A 19,125-nucleotide genomic window follows, 5' to 3' on the forward strand; every position below is an offset into this window, starting at 1 on the left:
AGTCATTGTTTGAGCTGGAGGAGGAGGAGGAGAGTTCGCCCAGAGCCCCGGGGCCAGCAGGCGGCTGCAAGTCAGCGCAGCAGAGCCCGGGCCGGCCAGAGGGAGGGAGGATGGCGGCGGAGCTGACGGCCGAGGAGGAGCAGGTCAGAAAGCGGGCGGTTGGAGGAGGGGAGGGGGATGAGGGTTTTTAAAAAAAACAAAAGTCGTCCCGAATATTTTATGAGGTAATTGTTTTTAAAATATTCCCTTTGGGTGAATATTTCGGCTGCTTTTCTGCCCCCACCCCCTCTCCCGGGGGTCGGGGGGGGGGGGTTAGGCCACCGTTGCCACGGCAGCCGCGGCCTAACCGGGCACCGGACTCGGTTAGTGCCCCCTCTCCCCATCTCACCCCCTCACAGTCCAGACCCTGGTGCAAGCCTCGGACCCCCCACCCCCCCCGCTGCCTTTTTCTGAGGGGGGGGGAGTTGGTAGTAAAATGTCATTAAAATTTGCACCAGGGGTGGGGGCGAGGGGGTAACCCCCTCCCCATAGACCACTCACCCTTCTGAAAGACCCTTATTTCACACCCACCCTTCAAACTTTTCTTTTCCATTTCTTTTTTTTGCTTTGCTTTGTGAAGGACAGATTAATTTTAACCCCCCCCTCCCCACCCCCGAATGTGAGTTTTTTTGGGGGGGGGGTGGGATTGGGAAATCCATTCAACTGTTAAGTTTGGAAGGGAAAAGAAAATCTGCACAAGAATCTGGAGGCTCATTGTGTGTGTGTGTGTGTGGGGGTGGGTGGGTGTGGGGAGGGGGTTGAAGTTTTTAACCTCTATCTTGTCATGGTTGCTCTGTGCTCCTTCCATATGAGAGCTGCCATTTACCCTGACTCGACCCAGCCCACATCACATTTACCCTGACACCACCTCTTTTGTTCTGAGGTGGTGCCAAGTGAGCAGTTCCTCACCGGTCTGGATGGCTTTAAGCCGCAGCCTAATGACAAATGGATCTTCGTTTCGCAGAGCTCCCTCCAGGGTTGAGGGGCTGGGGGTCCCTCTCTGCGAGGGAGGAGGGTGGCACATTTGGGCAATTGCCATTTCTTTGTGTCAAACTGACCCTTTCCGAGCAGAGGATGAGTGGAGCTTGTTGGCTGTGCAGGTTTGGTGGTGAGGGTGAAGTGCCACTTGTATAGTTGAAAAGGCATTTTGCACAGAATCCATTTTGCTCTCCACTGAAATAGGCACGAAATATGCTTCCAAGACTCGGATGTGTACTGGCGGAAGTTTTTTGTTTAAACGATGGTACCTCAGTGATGCCATCTCATTCAAACTAGGCACTGTGCGTTTGCTGTAAAATATTTGGTTTCCATGTTTAAAAATAAATTCCTTCCCCCCCCCCCCCCCCCCCCCCCCGGCCAGTACTACTTGGCATGTAAGCGTGTGGCACAATGTGATACCAAACCACATATGCCAGGAAAAGTTCCAGCTCCACTGTCTGGTCTTTCCTGAAAACGTTGCTCACAACTGGCACGCTGCCTGCAACATTGGGGACCGTTGAAGTTAAAAGTGGGTGAAGTGATTGCCCCTTGTTGGGGAGACCGCACTGGGTTGAGGCCAGGATCAAGCTGCACAGTACTGGCCCCTACCTCTGCTGATCCACAAGGAGGAGGGGAGGGGTTGTTGCAAAATAATAACAATTTGGCGAATAACTAGGCAAATGTGATTTGCCACCTTGATCAGTTCGTGGGAAGGAAACCACTTTGGATAGGCTGAGGCTGCAGAGTGGTTAGCACTGCTGCCTCACGCCGCTGAGGACCCAGGTTCCAATCCGGCCCCGGGTCACTGTTCGTGTGGAGTTTGCACATTCTCCCCGTGTCTACGTGGGTCTCACCCCCACAACCCAAAGATTTGCAGGATTGGCCACAATAAATTGCCCCTTAATTGGGGAAAAAAATTATTTTAAAAAATGGATAGGCTGAGGCCCTCAATTTTGCTCTCTAGGGCATCTTGCAAGATACTTTTAAACAGCAAGGTGGCTGATCCACAGTGCAACAAGGTGCTTGTATCTTCTGCTGCTAAAGTTCTTTTGCTGGGATTGCTAAATCTATTAAATTTCAGTGGCCTTTCAAGTCCAAGACTGAAAGCACTGAGGCAATTCATGCTAAATGATACGAGATTAAAGGAAGCGTTAAAATAGGGACCGGACTATTAGCTGTGACTTCCCAGCAGTTGGATATTGGTCAGAGGGTTGTAACAAACCACTCTTCCTCTTCCTGGCTGAAACAGATTTGCATATGCAGCGGATGTTCAAGTTGCTACTAATTATAATGTGCTGCACAGTCCTGGAACTATGTGCCACTTACGATTGACTGGGACAGTGTTCTGAGATAAATCTGTGAAAATCAGTTGGAATGTTGTTTGTGATTTAGAATCACACAATAAAATGGGTGGATTAAGAGGGAACTGGTAACACGGCATGTGGTAGCTAACCTTTGGTTTAAATATTCATAGCTACAGTGAGGTGAATTTGCATTGAGGTGACATTGATGACTTGAGTGCCTGTCGTCAACCTACATTGGTTCAGAGTCAAGTAACACCTTGATTTTAAAAATTTCATCCTTGCTTTCCAATCCCTGTGTGGCCTCCCACCTTCCCTATCTCTATAATCACCAACTCCACAACCTTCTGAGTATCTGTGCTCATCTAATCCTCCGCCATTGTTGGTGGCCGTGCCTTCAGATGCTAAGCTCCGGAATTCTCTTCCTACACCTCTCTGGTTCTCTACTCTTTTATAAAAAGAAACCTACCTTTTTGACGCTGCTTTTGGCCATCTGCCTAATACTAATAATGATGTGGAGATGCCGGCGTTGGACTGGGTTGGGCACAGTAAGAAGTCTTATAACACCAGGTTAAAGTCCACCAGGTTTATTTGGAATCCCTAGCATTCGGAGCGTAGCTCCTTCATCAGGTTAGTGACTCACCTGATGAAGCAGCTACGCTCTGAAAGCTAGTGACTCCAAATAAACCTGTTGGACTTTAACCTGGTGTTGTAACACTAATAGGAGGAGATGGTGGCAGAGTGGTAATGTCACTGGGCTAATAGTCCAGAGACTCAGGGAAATGTTCTGGGGACACAGGGTCAAATCCCACCATGGCAGCTGGTAGAATTTGAATTCAAATTAAAAAAATCTGGAATATAAAGCCAGTCTCAGTAATGGCGACCATGAAACTTGTTGTAAAAACCTATCTGGTTCACTAATATCCTTTAGGGGTGGGAAATCTGCTATCTTTACCTGGTCTGGCCTTCATGTGACTCCACAGCAATGCGGTTGACTCCTCACTTCACTCTGCAACATCCTGGCAAGTCACTCAGTTCAAGGGCAATTAGGGATGGGTAACAAATGGGTAAAAAACCTTAATGTGGTTTGGTGTGGAATTTTACTTTCTAATCCCTCCATTGAAGCACCTATTATTACAAAGTGTATTGGGAGTTTTGATTTATGTTGTTGCTATTGAAGGTGCTGTATAAATATGGTGTTCCCCCATTATATGGGAGGTGAAAGATTTGGCTGACCACGCCTGAAGTATGATTTGCTTTGGCAACATTCAAAGACAGGCCACATCTCTAGTTGGCAGAATTGAAGAGATCAGCCTTCTAAAAACGACAGCAGCAAGTGCCAATAAAGACCTCTTGATGTGAACAGAAGTCCTAGCATGCAGAGGGGTTGTTGTCACCACACTCCTGTACTTCAGTGATCTGGATTGTACGCAGAACAGTACTTTTCACTGCACCTTGGTACACATGACAATAAACCCAAATCTGAACTGTGCATCATTTACACATAAAAGCACGAGAGAAACTCTATCAGCAGGGCCTTCGCTGCATCCTCTGGATTCAATGGGAGGACCTTTCAACAAATTCTCGTGCCCTTCTTGAAGCCAGCTCCACCAGCATTCAGACAAAACTTCTGCAAAATTAACAATGTGTCCAGATGGCTGGAAAGCATCGCCCCCGACAGGTCCTGTTTTTCAACTCTCAAATAGTCAACGTTCCAGGGAAGACAAAAAAAAACACTTTAAAGACTCACTGAAACTCCCTTAAATCCCAGCGGCTTGACATTAATGAGCTTGCACCCAATTGTTCAGAATGGTGAGAACGTGTCCATCAAGCTGCATTATCCTGAGTCCAAATACCTTAATGACGAGGCGACAGTGAAGGAAGGAAAAAGAAGCAAATCTGACTCTCTGGATCCCACTGCCTTAGGGAGCATCCCACTCCATGTATCCAGAGATCTGCGAGTCGAAAATCGGTTTGTTCAGTCACTTGTAAACACATGGCAGAAACCCGAGACCCTGAGTAGACGTCATCTTCGAATCAAGGGACAGCCGACAACAACCATAAACATCAGTCTTTCCTCTCGTCTCTAAGGCTCCAGCATGAGTGATAAGTGGTGGCAGGTGGAAGAGAATATGACCTTAGAGGCCAGGTGTGGGCAGTAAAGCATTCAGCCCGATCTCCCTGCCTTGCAATCCCTGCTGAAAGTGCAGATATCTGTCAGTGATGATGGAAACAGGATTAGGATCGAGCTCGGCTGTGCTGGGACCCACGGTTGAATAGCCTGCCAGTGTTCACCCATGCGGATGTTGCCAGCTAAATGTTTGTTTTGGAACAAGAGGGTGGAAACGCCCACAATTTTCTGGACCCCCGCCCCGCACTATGTGAACTGTGAGGTGGCGAGGATATAATGTCACTTTATATATTTGCCTCCAGCTTGCATGTTCACACTGGAGATATAACACTGCTGGTAATTGATGGGCCCACTGACCCAAAGCCTGGTAGAGAACTGGTGATGTCTCTAATTAATAGAGAGCTTGTGTGATTCTCAGTGGCGGAGAAAAAAATCTGCTCATCACTCTGCTGGCGTGAAAGAAACTCAATGACTTTGAAATCCACTCGCAGAACAGTTGGTTTATTCCTTGCGGAAGAGTCCCTGACCCCCAATGTCACACTGGAAATGATTTCACCGAACCTCACTTTCCAATACTTTGTCAGAAAAGGGTGGACCGCAATTAGTCCAGCCTGCTCTCGATGTAATTTTGTCCAGTTTCAGTGAAAGTCGCTAGCCATTCTGTTTTCATTTTAAAACTGTTAATTTCCTGCCCAGTGGTGAGTAATTTTATCCTGAGCTTCGGGAATTTCTTGTGAAGCGTAAATGCATTGTGTTTTTTTGGGAGGCCCTATTGGGTGTTTGAGATGCTCAAGCTAGTGGAATTTTAACACCCGCCAATTGCTGCTTTCAACTGTAGTCATGCGGGGTGGGTGGGGGGCAGTGGTAGTGACCAGAGCCAGGACTACTCTGACCTCGTGACTGACTGTCACGAGGCTGTGTAGCAACCCCGTAACCATGCTGGGGGCATTTTGGACAGACCTGTGGAAAGATGTCTAAGAAACTAGTATATTAAGTGTTGTGGTTTTTGTGTGGAATTAGTCATTTCATTTTGTGAAAAAAATGTAGCTTGCAACTACCTATCGCTTGAACAAAATATGTAATCACATCTCTTAATATATCTTAATATCTCTTTCATTTGCTAGGTGTGGACTTTTGTCTGATGACGCATCGGTGATGTGCTTTGGGATATTTTTCCCACGGCTGAGTTAAAAAAAATTTCTTCCCAATTAAGGGACAATTTAGTGTGGCCATTCCACCTAGCCTGCACACCTTTGGGTTTGGGGGTGAAACCCAGCAGACATGGGAAGAATGTACAAGCTCCACACAGACAGTGACCCGGGGCCGGGATTGAACCCGGGTCCTCAGCGCCGTAGGCAGCAGTTCTAACCACTGCGCCACCATGCCGCCCTTACAGCAGAGTTAAACCTGAACAATAGCGCCTAAGCTTTGTGCCTGATCAATCATCAGATCTGTCTGATTTTGCATAACCCTGAACCCAAGTGAGAAGCCTGTGTTGTTTATTCAGTTAGTCAGTATTTGGTTATTGGGCTGCTCTGCTAGAATATTAATTTCATTCTTCGTAGGTTCAGCAAATCGGTGCTGATGTATAAAGTCGCAACATTGGCCGAGCTAGTTCAATGTCCATTGACTGGCTGCCCAGAATGCCTAATACCCATTGACTGGCTGCCTGAAGTGACTGGCAAGCGGCTTCACGGCTCCCAGAATAGGACAGCTGCCTGCATGTTTTCACCCTCGCTGTCTTAAAAAATAATCAAACGCAAGTGTTCCTGTTTGTGTCCAATTACACGGGGAATGTCAGCCTCAGTCTGTGGTCTGTGCATGGAGGTGAGACATTTCCTGTGCATGGAGGCAGAGGCAAACTGGGTTGCTGCTTCCCATCTACGGAGTGGCCGAAGGGCAGGAAAGACCTTGAATCGACAGCGCAGTAATGGATTGAATTGACCTGCAGTTGAAGCAGCTGGTAGGGCATGGTACAGCGTTGGAGCCATGCTGCTCCTTTGCCAGCTACTATATATATTTGTGCTCTAGTTTATTTGCAAGGCTGACTATGTATTTTTAATTACTTTTTAACTGAACGTCATTGGTAGCAGCAGTGCCTTCAGTTGCCTCAACTCCATCACCCAAAATTCACCCCCACCCCCTCCAAAACCTCTGTCCCTTTCCTTTTAAGATGCTCATTAAGAGCTGCAACTTTGACCAATCCTCCGGTTACGAATCTTATCTGACTCCTTTCAAATTGTGCCCTGTGAAACCCCTTGGAATATTTCTTTCCAGTAAAGCCGCGTTATAAAAGCAAATAGTTCTGAAATTGTAATAAGCTGGTCAGAATTTTTGCTTAGGGGTTGACCTTGGCCATAAGTGCACATTGCAGTATTGTCTCCACTGATTTAAGTAATTTGGGGACAGCTTCTGCCATTCTTTTTAGAAAAAAAAATTAGAGTATCCAATTAATTTTTTCCAATTAAGGGGCAATTTAGCGTGGCCAATCCACCTACCCTGCACATCTTTGTGTTGTGGGGGTGAAACCCATGCAAACACGGGGAGAATGTGCAAACTCCACACGGACAGTGACCAGAGCCGGGATCAATCATGAGACCTCAGCGCCATGAGACTGCAGTGCTACCACTGCACCACCGTGCTGCCCTTCTGCTGTGCTTTTTAATAATTGATTTGAGGGTTGTTTTCTTTTAAAAAAATATATTTAGAGTATTCAATTTTTTTTCCCATTTTAGCATGGCCAATTCACCAACCCTACACATCCTTGGGTGGTGGGGGTGAGACCCACGTCGACATGGGGAGGAGGATTTTTGTTTTGCGTGCAATTGAAGATACACGCCTGAAAGAGACTTGAGGCCTCTCGCGAGATTTATCGGCCTCACCACATGCCAATGTGTTTCTTTTAGTGATGCAGTTTGAGAATTGTAGGGGCAATCACTGGTGGCCAAGTTACAACAGTGAATAAAAATTAAGGTGTAACTTGCGTTTGTTGGTTTCCATCATTGTAATCCATGTGTGTTTTAAAATAAAATGGCTCCGATGTAATCCATTGGTTTCCCCCGACTGTGGTGAAGTTTGCTCAATTTTGTAAAAGTGCAAATTTAAGTGGAATTTGGCTGCTCGTGATGTTTCTGAGGTTATTCAGTTGTGTCGGTGAGGTGGATATTGGGTGTCTAAGTAGGGAAAAGGCGCGGATTGTTGATGGGAAAATTTGGAACAAAGTTTGTATAAGAGACTATTCCAGAGATAAGGGATTTTTTGGCCTAACCAGGGAAATTAATAAATCTAGGGTTTTTTTAAAGTACCACTGCAGACAGATGTTGGTTCTCCCTGACCACATTTATGTCATAAATAAATCTTGTATTATGGGAGAGCAGCTCTTTTTGTCCATCTGTTTAGGATGTGGCTTTTTATAATGTAGGCACAGGAAGATGTACAATTTTAGTTCAATCTTTTGAACAAAACCTTTTCAGTAAAGTATGCAATACATTGGATTTAAAATATCTGCAGACTTGACTAATGTTGCCCGTTCCAAAGGTTGTAGCTGTTTGTGTTCAGAACTCAAAAACTATCATTATTCCTGTCAATACGCCATGCAGCTGCTGAAGCCATTCAAAATACATTGTTTTATCCTCGAAAGCAACTTCTACCCACGCTCTGGTCAGCAGGTAAATTTGGTACACACTTGCTGTTTTGAAAACTTCTTCAGAGAGAAATGACAATCATGTTTGGGGTCTTTTGTACAAAAAAAAGATTGTTTTCCCTGCTGAGGAAGGTCAAACTCTATCATTTTCTACTTCTCCTTGGCTGCCAGAGCAGAACTTTGAGATGGCACTGTCTCCCTTTTCTATTTAAAACCTATATTGGCCAGAATTCCTATCCCATCTCCCATTTGCTGGAAGTACCATTTGGTGGGATGCCAGGAAGAAACACGAAGACTTTGATTCTCTTCTCTCCAGGCAGATAGCATCACAATGTGATGTGCAGTCTGACCATGCGGGCAAGGGCAACTGCACATGTGGCAGTGTACGGAGTAACCCCTTCACTGCCCTGCCCACTCCAAGAAGCAGAAACTGGTCATAAGGCTGGGAGTGAAATGAGCAAAATTGCCTTATTGACATTAGAGGCAAAATTACTGCATGTCTTGTGTAATATAAAACCGGTGACATTAGCCACAGACATTGCCGAGAACTGAACATATTTTCAGCTGCGCTCAGTGTGTAGCAGCGTTTGAGTCATATGGTTGTGGGTTTAAACTCCACTCCAGAGATTTGAGCGCACAAATCTGTGCTGACCTTCCAGTGCCATACAGAGGGAGTGCTGCACTGTCTGAGGTGTCCTCTTTCAGATGAGACATTACACTGAGGCACTGCCTGCTTTCTAAGGTGAAAGAGCCATGCGCTATTTCGGAGTTCTTCCTGATGTCCTGGCTAATATTTAATCCCTCCGTCAACCTCACAAAAACAGATGATCTGGATTATCACTTTGTGGAAGTTTGTTGTGTGCCACTCGGCTGCCATGCTTTCTATGTTATGACAGCAACAACCTTCATAAAAGCACTTAATTATGTGTAAAATGCTTTTGTGTGTCCTGAGTCACGAAAAACACTATGCCAATTTTTCTTTGGAAATTATTGCCTACACTGTCTTGACATTTCAATGCTAAACACATTCTTGTGATTGCCAAGTGAAGTTAGTGCTGCCCTTCGAAATGGTCACAGTTGCAGGCACAGAGTGAATTTGCCTCTGTCTGCTCTTGTTCGACTGACCTGACTTCAGCATTAGCAGGAGGATTGATTAACTTTTAATAATACTTGACAATCTTTATTAGTTGGGTTACATTATACACTGCAATGAAGTTACTGTGAAAAACTGTTGATCATTTAAGAGACGGGGAACCCAGAAAAGTCCGAGGTCAAGCAAAGAAAAGTGAAATATTTTCAAGTAAAGTAGAGGACACGCTTTACTGGGTGCAAAGACGTGTAGAAATTGCATTGAAAACATTTTCATATTCAAGTTTTTGGTAGAGAAGGTAAAGGTTTGAGTTCATTATGCTAACCTGATGGGTTTGGTTTGAAGCTGCAGTAGCCAGACAACACGGTTAGAATTTGACAAAGATTGCTCATTTACAAATGAAATATGAAAAAAAAAATGAAAATCGCTTATTGTCACGAGCAGGCTTCAATGAAGTTACTGTGAAAAGCCCCTAGTCGCCACATTCCGGCGCCTGTCCAGGGAGGCTGGGAATCGAACCGTGCTGCTGGCCTGCTTGGCCTGCTTTAAAAGCCAGTGATTGAGCTCAGTGAGCTAAACCAGCCCCTGCTGGTATGCTGCTGTTGTAAATATATAATTGTATATAATATATATTGTAAATATATGCTGCTGTTGTAAATGTAGGTGTCTGTAGCAACCGGTTTGTTTTTTTAATCAACCAAAGTGACTTTGGTGTGCGGGAAGCATGTGTTGAAGTTCTACTGATACTGTCGCTGTTACTCAATGGAATATGCAGTGAGTCGATGAAAACTCTGTTCTTTTGGGGTGGGGTTGGGGGGAAGGTGGAGGGGTTTGTGGTACGCTGGAGTCCTGGGACCTTACAGTATATTGCCAAGTCATAGATCGGTGTGTGTGTGTGGTCCTGAACAGATCTCTATCTTGTTTTTGTGGGTGATTTCGAGTAGAGCCAGGTGCTTCCTGCTCAGCTCAGAGAAATCGTCCCCTGAGTAATTGGGGCTGGTGTCATCCTCCTCCCAGACAGTTTCGAGTAGAGTTGTTGGAGGTCTAGTTGCAGCACATCCGCCCCCTCGGGGCCAGGCACATGGGTGGGACCAAGGAAGAAATCTCATTCTAATACCTGTTCTCCTTCCCCAAAGCCCCCCCACCAAAACAACCTACGATGACTGAACATCCGGATAGGCAAATTAATTTTTATTATTTTGGGGTGGGCAAAGGAGGGATATCTGCCAGGAAAGGCGTGTTCCAATCTCAGCAGGGTTGCTGAGCAATGGCTGCCTTCGGAACAGCAGTGGCAAGGGGTTTGCCTGATGCTATCTTTAGGACATGTTGACTACGGTGACCTTCCTGGAATAGATAACCACATTGGTATTTGGATGGTCGGCAGGGCACTGCGTATTGGTTGGGTACTGTCATGGGAACAGGAGTGGACCATTTAACCCCTCAAATTAATTCCACCTTTCAGTTAGATCATGGCTGATCTGAATCTTAACTCCTTATCTATCTGTCTTTGTTCCATATCCCTTAATTCCCTTGACCCCAAATATTTGATCAGTTTCAGTTTTAATGTTTTCAGTGACCTCTGGTTCCCTCTTCCTCTCTTCCACCTTTTAATGTTCTTTGATAGTTACCGTTGGAGGTTGATGGCATTGTCAGTTACCCCATTGTCGCAAAGGCTGTAGTGTATGGCTACTTGTCTGCTTTCTACCTTTAGTGTTGCTTTCGGTCTACCTTGGTCTTCATGGTTATGTTTTCCCTGATGAACTTGTGATTGGATTGGAGTATAAAGTCACAGAAGTTATGCTGCAGCTGTACAAAACTCTGGTTAGACCCCACTTAGAGGACTGTGAGCAGTTCTGGACACCACACCATAGGAAGGATTAATTGCACTGGGAGGGGGTGCAACGTGGGTTTACAAAAATGATTTGTGGACTTCAAGGGTTACGTTACAAGGAGAGATTACACAAATTAGACCTGTTTTTGCGAGAATTTGTAAGGATAAGTGGTGATCTGATTGAAGTATTCAAGATATTAGCAGGGAAAGACAAGGTAGATAAAAATAAACTATTTCTGCTGTTTGGAGATTCTAAAACTAGGGGGCATGGTCTTAAAAATTATGGCCAGACCATCCAGGAGAGATGTTATGAAGAACTTCTTACTCAAAGGATGGTAGAGGTTTGGAACTCTCTCCCACAAACAGCAGTTGAAGCTAGATCAGTTGTTAATTTTAAACCTGAGATAGCAAAGATATTAAGGCATATATGGACCAAAGGCAGGTATATGGAGTTAGGCTGCATACTTAGCCCCCTACTACACTTCCTAGACACACGACTGCGTGGCAAAATTTGGCTCCAACTCCATCGGCACGTTTGCTGACGACACAACAATAGTGGATCGGATCTCGAACAACAATGAGTCAGAATACAGCAGGGAGGCAGCACAGTGGCGCAGTGGGTAGCACTGGAGCCTCACGGCGCCAGAGGTTTGATCCTGGCTCTGGGTCACTGTCCGTGTGGAGTTTGCACATTCTCCCCGTGTTTGCGTGGGTTTCGTCCCCACAACCCAAAGATGTGCAGTGTAGGTGAATTGAACACGCTAAATTGCCCCTTAAATTGGGAAAATTTAATTGGGTACTCTAAATTTATTATTTAAAAAAATAATAAAGCAGGGAGAGAGAGAACCTAGTGGAGTGGTGTAATGACAACAATCTCTTCCTCAATGTCAGCAAAACTAAGGAGCTGGTCATTGACGTCTGGAAGTGAAGTGCCGTACACATCATTGTCTGCATCAACGGGACCGAGGTGGAGATGGCTGCCCACTTCAAATTCCTAGGTGTGCACATCACCAGGAATCTGTCCTGGTCCACCCATGTAGATGCTACGACCAAGAAAGCACAACAGCGCCTATACTTCCTCACGAATTAAGGAAATTCGGCATGTCCACATTGACTCTTACCAATTTTTACAGAAAAAGCATCCTATCTAGCTGCATCACAGCCTGGGGTGGCAACTGCTCGGCCCAAGACCGTAAGAAAATACAGAGTTGTGAACACCGCCCAGTCCATCACACAAACCCGCCTCCCATCCATCCATTGACTCCATCTACACCCCCCGCTGCCTTGCGAAAGTGGGCAGCATAATCAAAGAAAACTTCCACCCAGCTTATTCACTCTTCCATCAGGCAGGAGATACAAAATTCTGAGGACACGCACTAACAGATTCAAAAACAGCTTCCCCGCTGTTACCAGACTCTTAAACGACCCTCTTATGGAATGATCAGATCTCTTCACACATCTTCTCTACTGAATAGTACTACACTCCCGTATGCTTTGCCCGATGCCTGTGTCTATGTATAATAATAATAATAATCTTTATTAGTGTCATAAGTAGGCTTACATTAACACTGCAATGAAGTTACTGTGAAAATTTCCTTGAGGGGCTGTTTTAGCACAGTGGGCTAAATAGCTGGCTTGTAATGCAGAACAATGCCAGCAGTGCGGGTTCAATGCCCTCCCCGAACAGGTGCTGGAATGTGGCGATTAGTGGCTTTTCACAGTAACTTCATTGAAGCCTACTTGTGACATAAGCTATTATATTATATTAGTCGCCACATTTCGGCGCCTGTTCGGGTACACTGAGGGAGAATTCAGAATGTCTAATTAACTAATAAGCACGTCTTACGGGACTTATTTACGCTGTGTATTTTATCTTTGCCGTATGTATTTCTTTTCATGTATGGAATGATTTGTCTGAACTGTACGCAGAACAATACTTTTCACTGTACCTCGGTACAGGTGACAATAAACAAATCCACTCCTAGGCCACAGATCAGCCATGATCTCATTGAATGGCAAGACAGGCTCGAGGGCTGAATGGCCTACTCCTGCTCTCATGTTCCTATTAAATGCCACTCTAAACCACACAGACAAGAAGGTAATAACCTTTGTTCAAGGTTTGTGTTAAGCTAATAGGCCCCGGCTGGAGTAGCATGTAGAGTTCTTCATGCCATGTACCTCCTGGGGTGTAGGAGGTGTTTGAAGATATATGCAGGGTGAAATTCCTCCGTGTGAAGCAATCGAAAGTCCAGGTTCCCTTCAACAAAAATATCTGCTGCTCATCAGTTGTTAAAAATGTACTTTTCTGGCAAAGATTCTTTTAGGAAGGGAGTGGGGGAGGACAAAGAGTAAAGATTGAGCCAGGGTTCTGGACCTTGGCTGCTGTTTGCTTACCTGTGCACTTTTATCAGCTAAGAACACAATCCAGCTCAGAAGATCAAATGGTGAATGGTAATCCAGTAAGGTAATCGACAGAAAAGGGACGGGAATTTGTGTTGGGTGGGTGAATGGCATGCCTCTGTGGAGACAACTGATCTACAATTAGAATTAAATATTTCTAAGCAGCACAAGGAGTTCACAGCCAACAACCCCAGCTGTTGATACTGAAACATGCTTACTTGCTAACTTTTTTCCAAGAACAATTAAGAATTGGAACAACCTTCCGTAAACCTTAATCCTCATACCCTCCAAGGACTAATGTAAGGAAAATCTGTTGCACGTCTTCAAAATCAATGCGACCACTGACTGCACTCATTGTGCATCTCCTGTGAAAATACACCTTGTGGTAGATTACAGGGTACTGAGTACCAAGTAAGTACTGAGTACGAAGTAAAGCAGTTGGCTGGGGAACTTGGAGGAATGGAGAATCGCACTGCATCATCTGCACAATTCCAGGGTTTGGAATAGAACATGGCGGAAAGGGAAAGAGAGAAATTTACATCTAGCTATGATGGAGCAAAAAGTACAGCAGTTCTACTGCTTGCAACAATTAATTTCTGTTTACCTTTTGTCCTTTTGCTCACCACTTCCAAACTTCACTGAAAGTTTGCTTGGAAATATTTTTGGCAATTGATGGGGAGCAGATATTTTTTGAAGGGACTGAAGCTTTACCCCAGAGGATCCCTCATCCCAGCGTCCTATGACTGCTATGCGGCAAACCAGATAGCAACTGTATATTCTTTGCAACGGGAGGATAGTGAACATTCCCCTTGCATTCCCTTTCTGACAGTCTGCGTGTAAGTTGGTTTCCTGTGACTAGGCCTGTGGATGGTGTATCTGTCATTTACTGGGAATCCCAGGCTGCAGTGTGGTCAGTTTACAGAGTGTTCAAGGTCATGTGGCCAGGAAATTAGTGTTGCAACGATGGTTTTTTATTTTCAGAATTCTGGGCAGCTAGTTTTTTGTGGTTCAGTTTTACACATCATAAGGGGTGTGCATTGTGGAGAGGAGTGTTGCTTTTTAAAATAAAACTTTCCCATTTTTTTGGGATAAACAACTGCCCCATGCAAAAGCAAATCAAATTTTTCTGCTGGGGGAGGGAAGCGACGTGTAGCATTTTGTAGTGGATGCCACTGCTGTTCCCCAATTGTCAGTGGTGCATATCGTTTGGTTTCCCCGCTTTTTAAAATTCATCCTCGAGATGTGTGCATCATTAGCGAGGCCAGCATTTACTGCACTTCCCTAATGGTCTTCTTGAACCACCTTCGATTTCCGGCTTGGGTCGCTGTCTGCACGTTCTCCCTGTGTCTGTCTGGGCTTCCTACGGGTGCTTCGGTTTCCTCCCACAAGTCCCGAAAAACGTGCTGTTAGGTAATTTGGGCATTCTGAATTCTCCCTCTGTGTACCTGAACATGGCGTGGAATGTGGCGCCTAGGGGCTTTTCACAGTAACTTCATTGCAGTGTTAATGTAAGCCTACTTGTGACAATAATAAAGATTATTATTATTCTTGAACCACTACAGACAATCTGGTGTAGATGCAGCCACAGTGCTGTTAGGGAGATGATTTTGGTGTACTGGCAGTGCGAAAGACCTCTCTCTGATCATAGAGATGGAGTTTGCATACGGAATCTGAGAACAGTCGCCAGCAACGGTATGGAAATGGGCCAGCTGGCGTCTAGTCTCTCCATTGTGGACCAGCAAGGCACCACAAGCAGGAACCGTGCTCGTGGATGCAAGTCAGCCATCGCTGTGCCAGTAAAACCTGTGTTGCCCTATTATGTATTTTCATTTTCTTTTATTTTATTTTCATGTACTAAATTATCTGTTTGAACTCCTCGCCGGAAAGAACTTTTCACCGTACCTCGGTGCACGTGACAATAAAGTGTCTAACGAATCTAGTGAGGCTGGTAAGAAACCACCTTTTTGAGATCGCCCCTTTTATCTTGTTTCAGGTTAACTTTGATCAATGGTCATTTTCTGGTGCTGTCTACTTCCGACAATTGCAGCTCTATTTTTGTGTGCTGATTAAATAATTTGAATGAAGCTCAGCACGTAACAGAGTAAACCAATAGTTGAGAGCTCAGCAAATAAATTAAATGCCCATTGAACAACAAGGAGCATTCTTGCAGCTTGCACCTGTTGTGTGGCGCGGAGGGAACTGTGTTGGATGATGGGTTTATAGGTTGTTGATCTAAGCAGGAGTCCTTTATTCGGCCCTGCAGGAGCTTCGCTGCTGCCGTTCAGTATGTTTCAGTGAGCGTGTTTGCACAAAAGAGAAGTTTCCATTTTCTGCTGAGCATTAGAAATTCTGGAACAAAACATTCTAGAATGATGGGCAGCTACATTCTGTTCCCCCGCTGAACTTCACCTTTTCTGAAAAAATAAATGCCTGTCCAGCTATGAGTGGAAATCACGTTACTGCCACTGGTTGTCGGGGAGGGTGGGTGCTCAGATGTGTTCTCTGAGGACATTCTAGCTTTTCATTTTGAAAGTGCAGTACTTCTCCAATTATGAATAAGATTTTTCATGTGCTCTGGCTGTGGGGCCATGTTGACCATACTTGTTGTTCTCTGTGGGTTTTAGGCTGAAAATAACTTAAGATCAACAAGGATCACTCCCTTCCGCAGGCATGCATCCAGTTCATATTTTGACTGTTTTCATAGTGCATTCTTGCTGTTATCATAGAATCATAGAATTTACAGTGCAGAAGGAGGCCATTCAGCCCATCGAGTTTGCACCGGCCTTCGAAAGAACACCCTACTTAAGCTCCACCCTATCACCTTTATCCCCGTAACCCAGTAACCCCACCTAACCTTTTTGGACACTAAGGGCAATTTAGAATTACCAATCCACCTAACCTGCACATCTTTGGACTGTGGGAGGAAACCGGAGCACCCGGAGGAAACCCACGAACACATGGGGAGAACATGCACACTCCACACAGATAGTGACCCAAGCCGGGAATCGAACCCGGGACCCTGGAGCTGTGAAGCAACTGTGTTAACCACAATGCTACCGTGCTGCCCACTGCTGTTGTTGTTAGACCTAGACGATCCATGTAGGATACATAATTTTTGGTGGGGTATTGAGAGCTCTGACTGGGCTACGAATCCTAAAGACTACCACTAAAATGGCCATCAGAAAGCAAAAACAATCAAGAGTACTCCATAACTCTTGGCTCTCAGATATGTGATTTCCTTTGATGTTTCAGATCAAAATTATAGCCTCATGGCACAGTGGTTAGCATTGCTGCCTATGGCGCCGAGGACCTGGGTTCGAATTCCGCCCCTGGGTCACTGTCCGTGTGGAGTTTACACATTCTCCCCGTGTCTGCGTGGGCTTCACCACCCACAACCCAAAGATGTGCAGGTTAGGTGGATTGGCCACGCTAAATTGCCCCTTAATTGGAAAAGAAATAATTGGATGCACTAAATTTTTTTTTTTTAAAATTCAAGCCTAGGGCAGCACGGTGGCGCAGTGGTTAGCAGTGCTTCTTCACGGCGCCGAGGTCCCAGGTTCGATCCCGGCTCTGGGTCACTGTCCGTGAGGAGTTTGCACATTCTCCCCGTGTTTGCGGGGGTTTCACCCCCACAACCCAAAGATGTGCAGGGTAGGTGGATTGGCCATGCTAAATTGCCCCTTAATTGGAAAAAATGAATTGGGTACTCTAAATTTATTTATTTTTAAAATTCAAGCCTTAAATGTTTGATGGTCCCTGAGTAGTGCCATCAAAGGTGGAACAAAATGTATAGCGTTTGTCCACCTCTCTCATTTTTGTGCTGTTTGTGAATACAATGTCTGGCAGCTGTACGGGAGCTGGGTACTTCGCACTCCGGGAGATAAAGGTGGAAAGTGAATCGAAAGGAGCTACCTGACCACACTGTGCTCTTTTCCTCTCCTCCACACCTACCCAGGTGATTAGTTTTAAAGCACTGAAGAAGAGCGCAGATTTCAATTGTGAATAGTGTGAAAATGCAATACAGCGAGAGAAAGGAAGGGGGTGGGGTTCTTAGACTCACATTTGCAGCAATCTTAACAGTGAGGACCCCAAGAGAAAACCAGGTGTTGGATCTTGCACAATGCCAAGGACTTCTACTGTCCAATAGTAGATCCATTGATGGTTATTTTCCAAAATTATTTGGACTCTGGAATGGTTCCTATAGCTTGGAGAGTAGCTTATGTAAGCCTAATATTCAAAAAGGAAGGTAGAGAGAGAAGAAAACTATAGACTTAACGTCAGTACTATGGAAGTTGCTGGAGTCCATTATCAAGGATTCCAAAGCACAGCATTTGGAAAGCAGCAGTATAATAAGGCAAAGTCAGCATGGACTTACAAAAGGGAAGTCATGTTTGACAAATTTACTGGAATTCTTTGAGGATGTAACTAGTAGAGTTGACCAGGGGGAACCAGTGGATGTAGTTTATTTAGACTTTCAGAAAGCCTTCAACAAGTTCTCACACAGCAGATTACTATTTAATGTTAAACCACATGAAATTCCGGTTGTGTCTTGAGATGGCTAGAAAGCTGGTTAGCAGACAGGGAGTAAAGAGTTGGAATAAATTAGTCTTTTTCCAAATGGCAAGTAGTGACTAGTGGGGTACCACAGGGATCAGTGCTAGGACTCCAACTGTTCCCATTATATATTAATGATTTGGATGAGGGAACAAAGTGCATTATCTCCAAATTTGCAGATCATACAAAGTTGGGTTGGAAGGTGAGCTGTGGGGAGGATGCAGAGATGCTTCAGCGTGATTTGGACAGGCTGAGTGAGTGTGCACATGCATGTCAGATGCAGTAAAATGTGATAATGTGTGGTTATCCGCTTCAGTCGCAAAAATATGAAGGCAGATTATTATTTGAATGGATGTAAATTGAGAGAGGTGGATAGTTAACGAGACCTTGGTGTCCTCGTGCATCAGTCGCTGAAAGTGCGCTGGTATAGCAGGCAGTAAAAAAGGCAAATGGTATGTTGGCTTTCACAGCGAGAGGATTTGAGTATCGAAATAGAGATGTTTTAAGGCCACACCTGGAATATTGTGTGAAATTTTGGTGTCCTTCTCTGAGGAAGGATGTTTTTGCTGCGGAAGGACTGCAGCAAAGATTTACCAGGCTGATTCCTGGGATGGCGGGACTGCATATGAGGAGAGACTAAAGCGGTTAGGATTATATTCAATGGAGTTTGGAAGAGTGAGAGGGGATCTCATAGAAACTTATAAAAATTCTAACAGATTTCGACAGGGTACATTCAGAAAGAATGTTCCCGATGGTGGGTGAGTCCAGAATGAGGGTCATAGTTTGAGAATAAGGGGTAAACCTTTTAGAACTGAGGTGAGGAGACATTTCTTCACCCAGAGAGCAGTGAATCTGTGGAATTCACTACCACAGAAAGTCACTGAGGCCAAAGTGTGAGATTTCGAGAAGGAATTGGAAGTAGCTCTTGGGGCTAAAGGGATCAAGGGATATGGGGGGGAAGGTGGGATCAGGGAATTGAACTTGATGATCAGCCATGATCATATGAATGGTGGAGCAAGCTCAAGGGCTGAATGGCCGCCTCCTGCTTCTATCTTCTATGTATGTTTCTATGTATCAGAGGTTCAGGGAATGCCCATGTGGCTGTGTTCAGAGAATGCAAGGGGTGATGTACTTTCACAATCCACACAGAGGATAATT

The 19,125-nt window shown here is 45.0% G+C and overlaps 1 protein-coding gene across 3 annotated transcripts in view; it reads left to right on the forward strand.

Annotated features, from left to right (window-relative positions):
- The window catches only part of ptpn9a (protein tyrosine phosphatase non-receptor type 9a), a 277,337-nt gene that overhangs the window by 59,206 nt on the left and 199,006 nt on the right, over positions 1 to 19,125 (forward strand). The window contains exon 1 of one of the 3 annotated variants that reach the window (XM_038784522.1): positions 22 to 143. The exons of 1 other annotated variant lie outside the window; for it this stretch is intronic. In XM_038784522.1, the coding sequence (XP_038640450.1) occupies positions 111 to 143 (33 nt within the window). In that variant the 5' untranslated portion in view covers positions 22 to 110. Of the gene's footprint in view, positions 1 to 21; positions 144 to 19,125 lie in introns of those variants that run through there. One more of the 3 variants, XM_038784521.1, reaches the window with a different exon arrangement.

The sequence above is a fragment of the Scyliorhinus canicula genome, chromosome 24 (genome assembly GCF_902713615.1).
Source record: "Scyliorhinus canicula chromosome 24, sScyCan1.1, whole genome shotgun sequence".
Taxonomy (NCBI): Eukaryota; Metazoa; Chordata; class Chondrichthyes; order Carcharhiniformes; family Scyliorhinidae; genus Scyliorhinus; species Scyliorhinus canicula.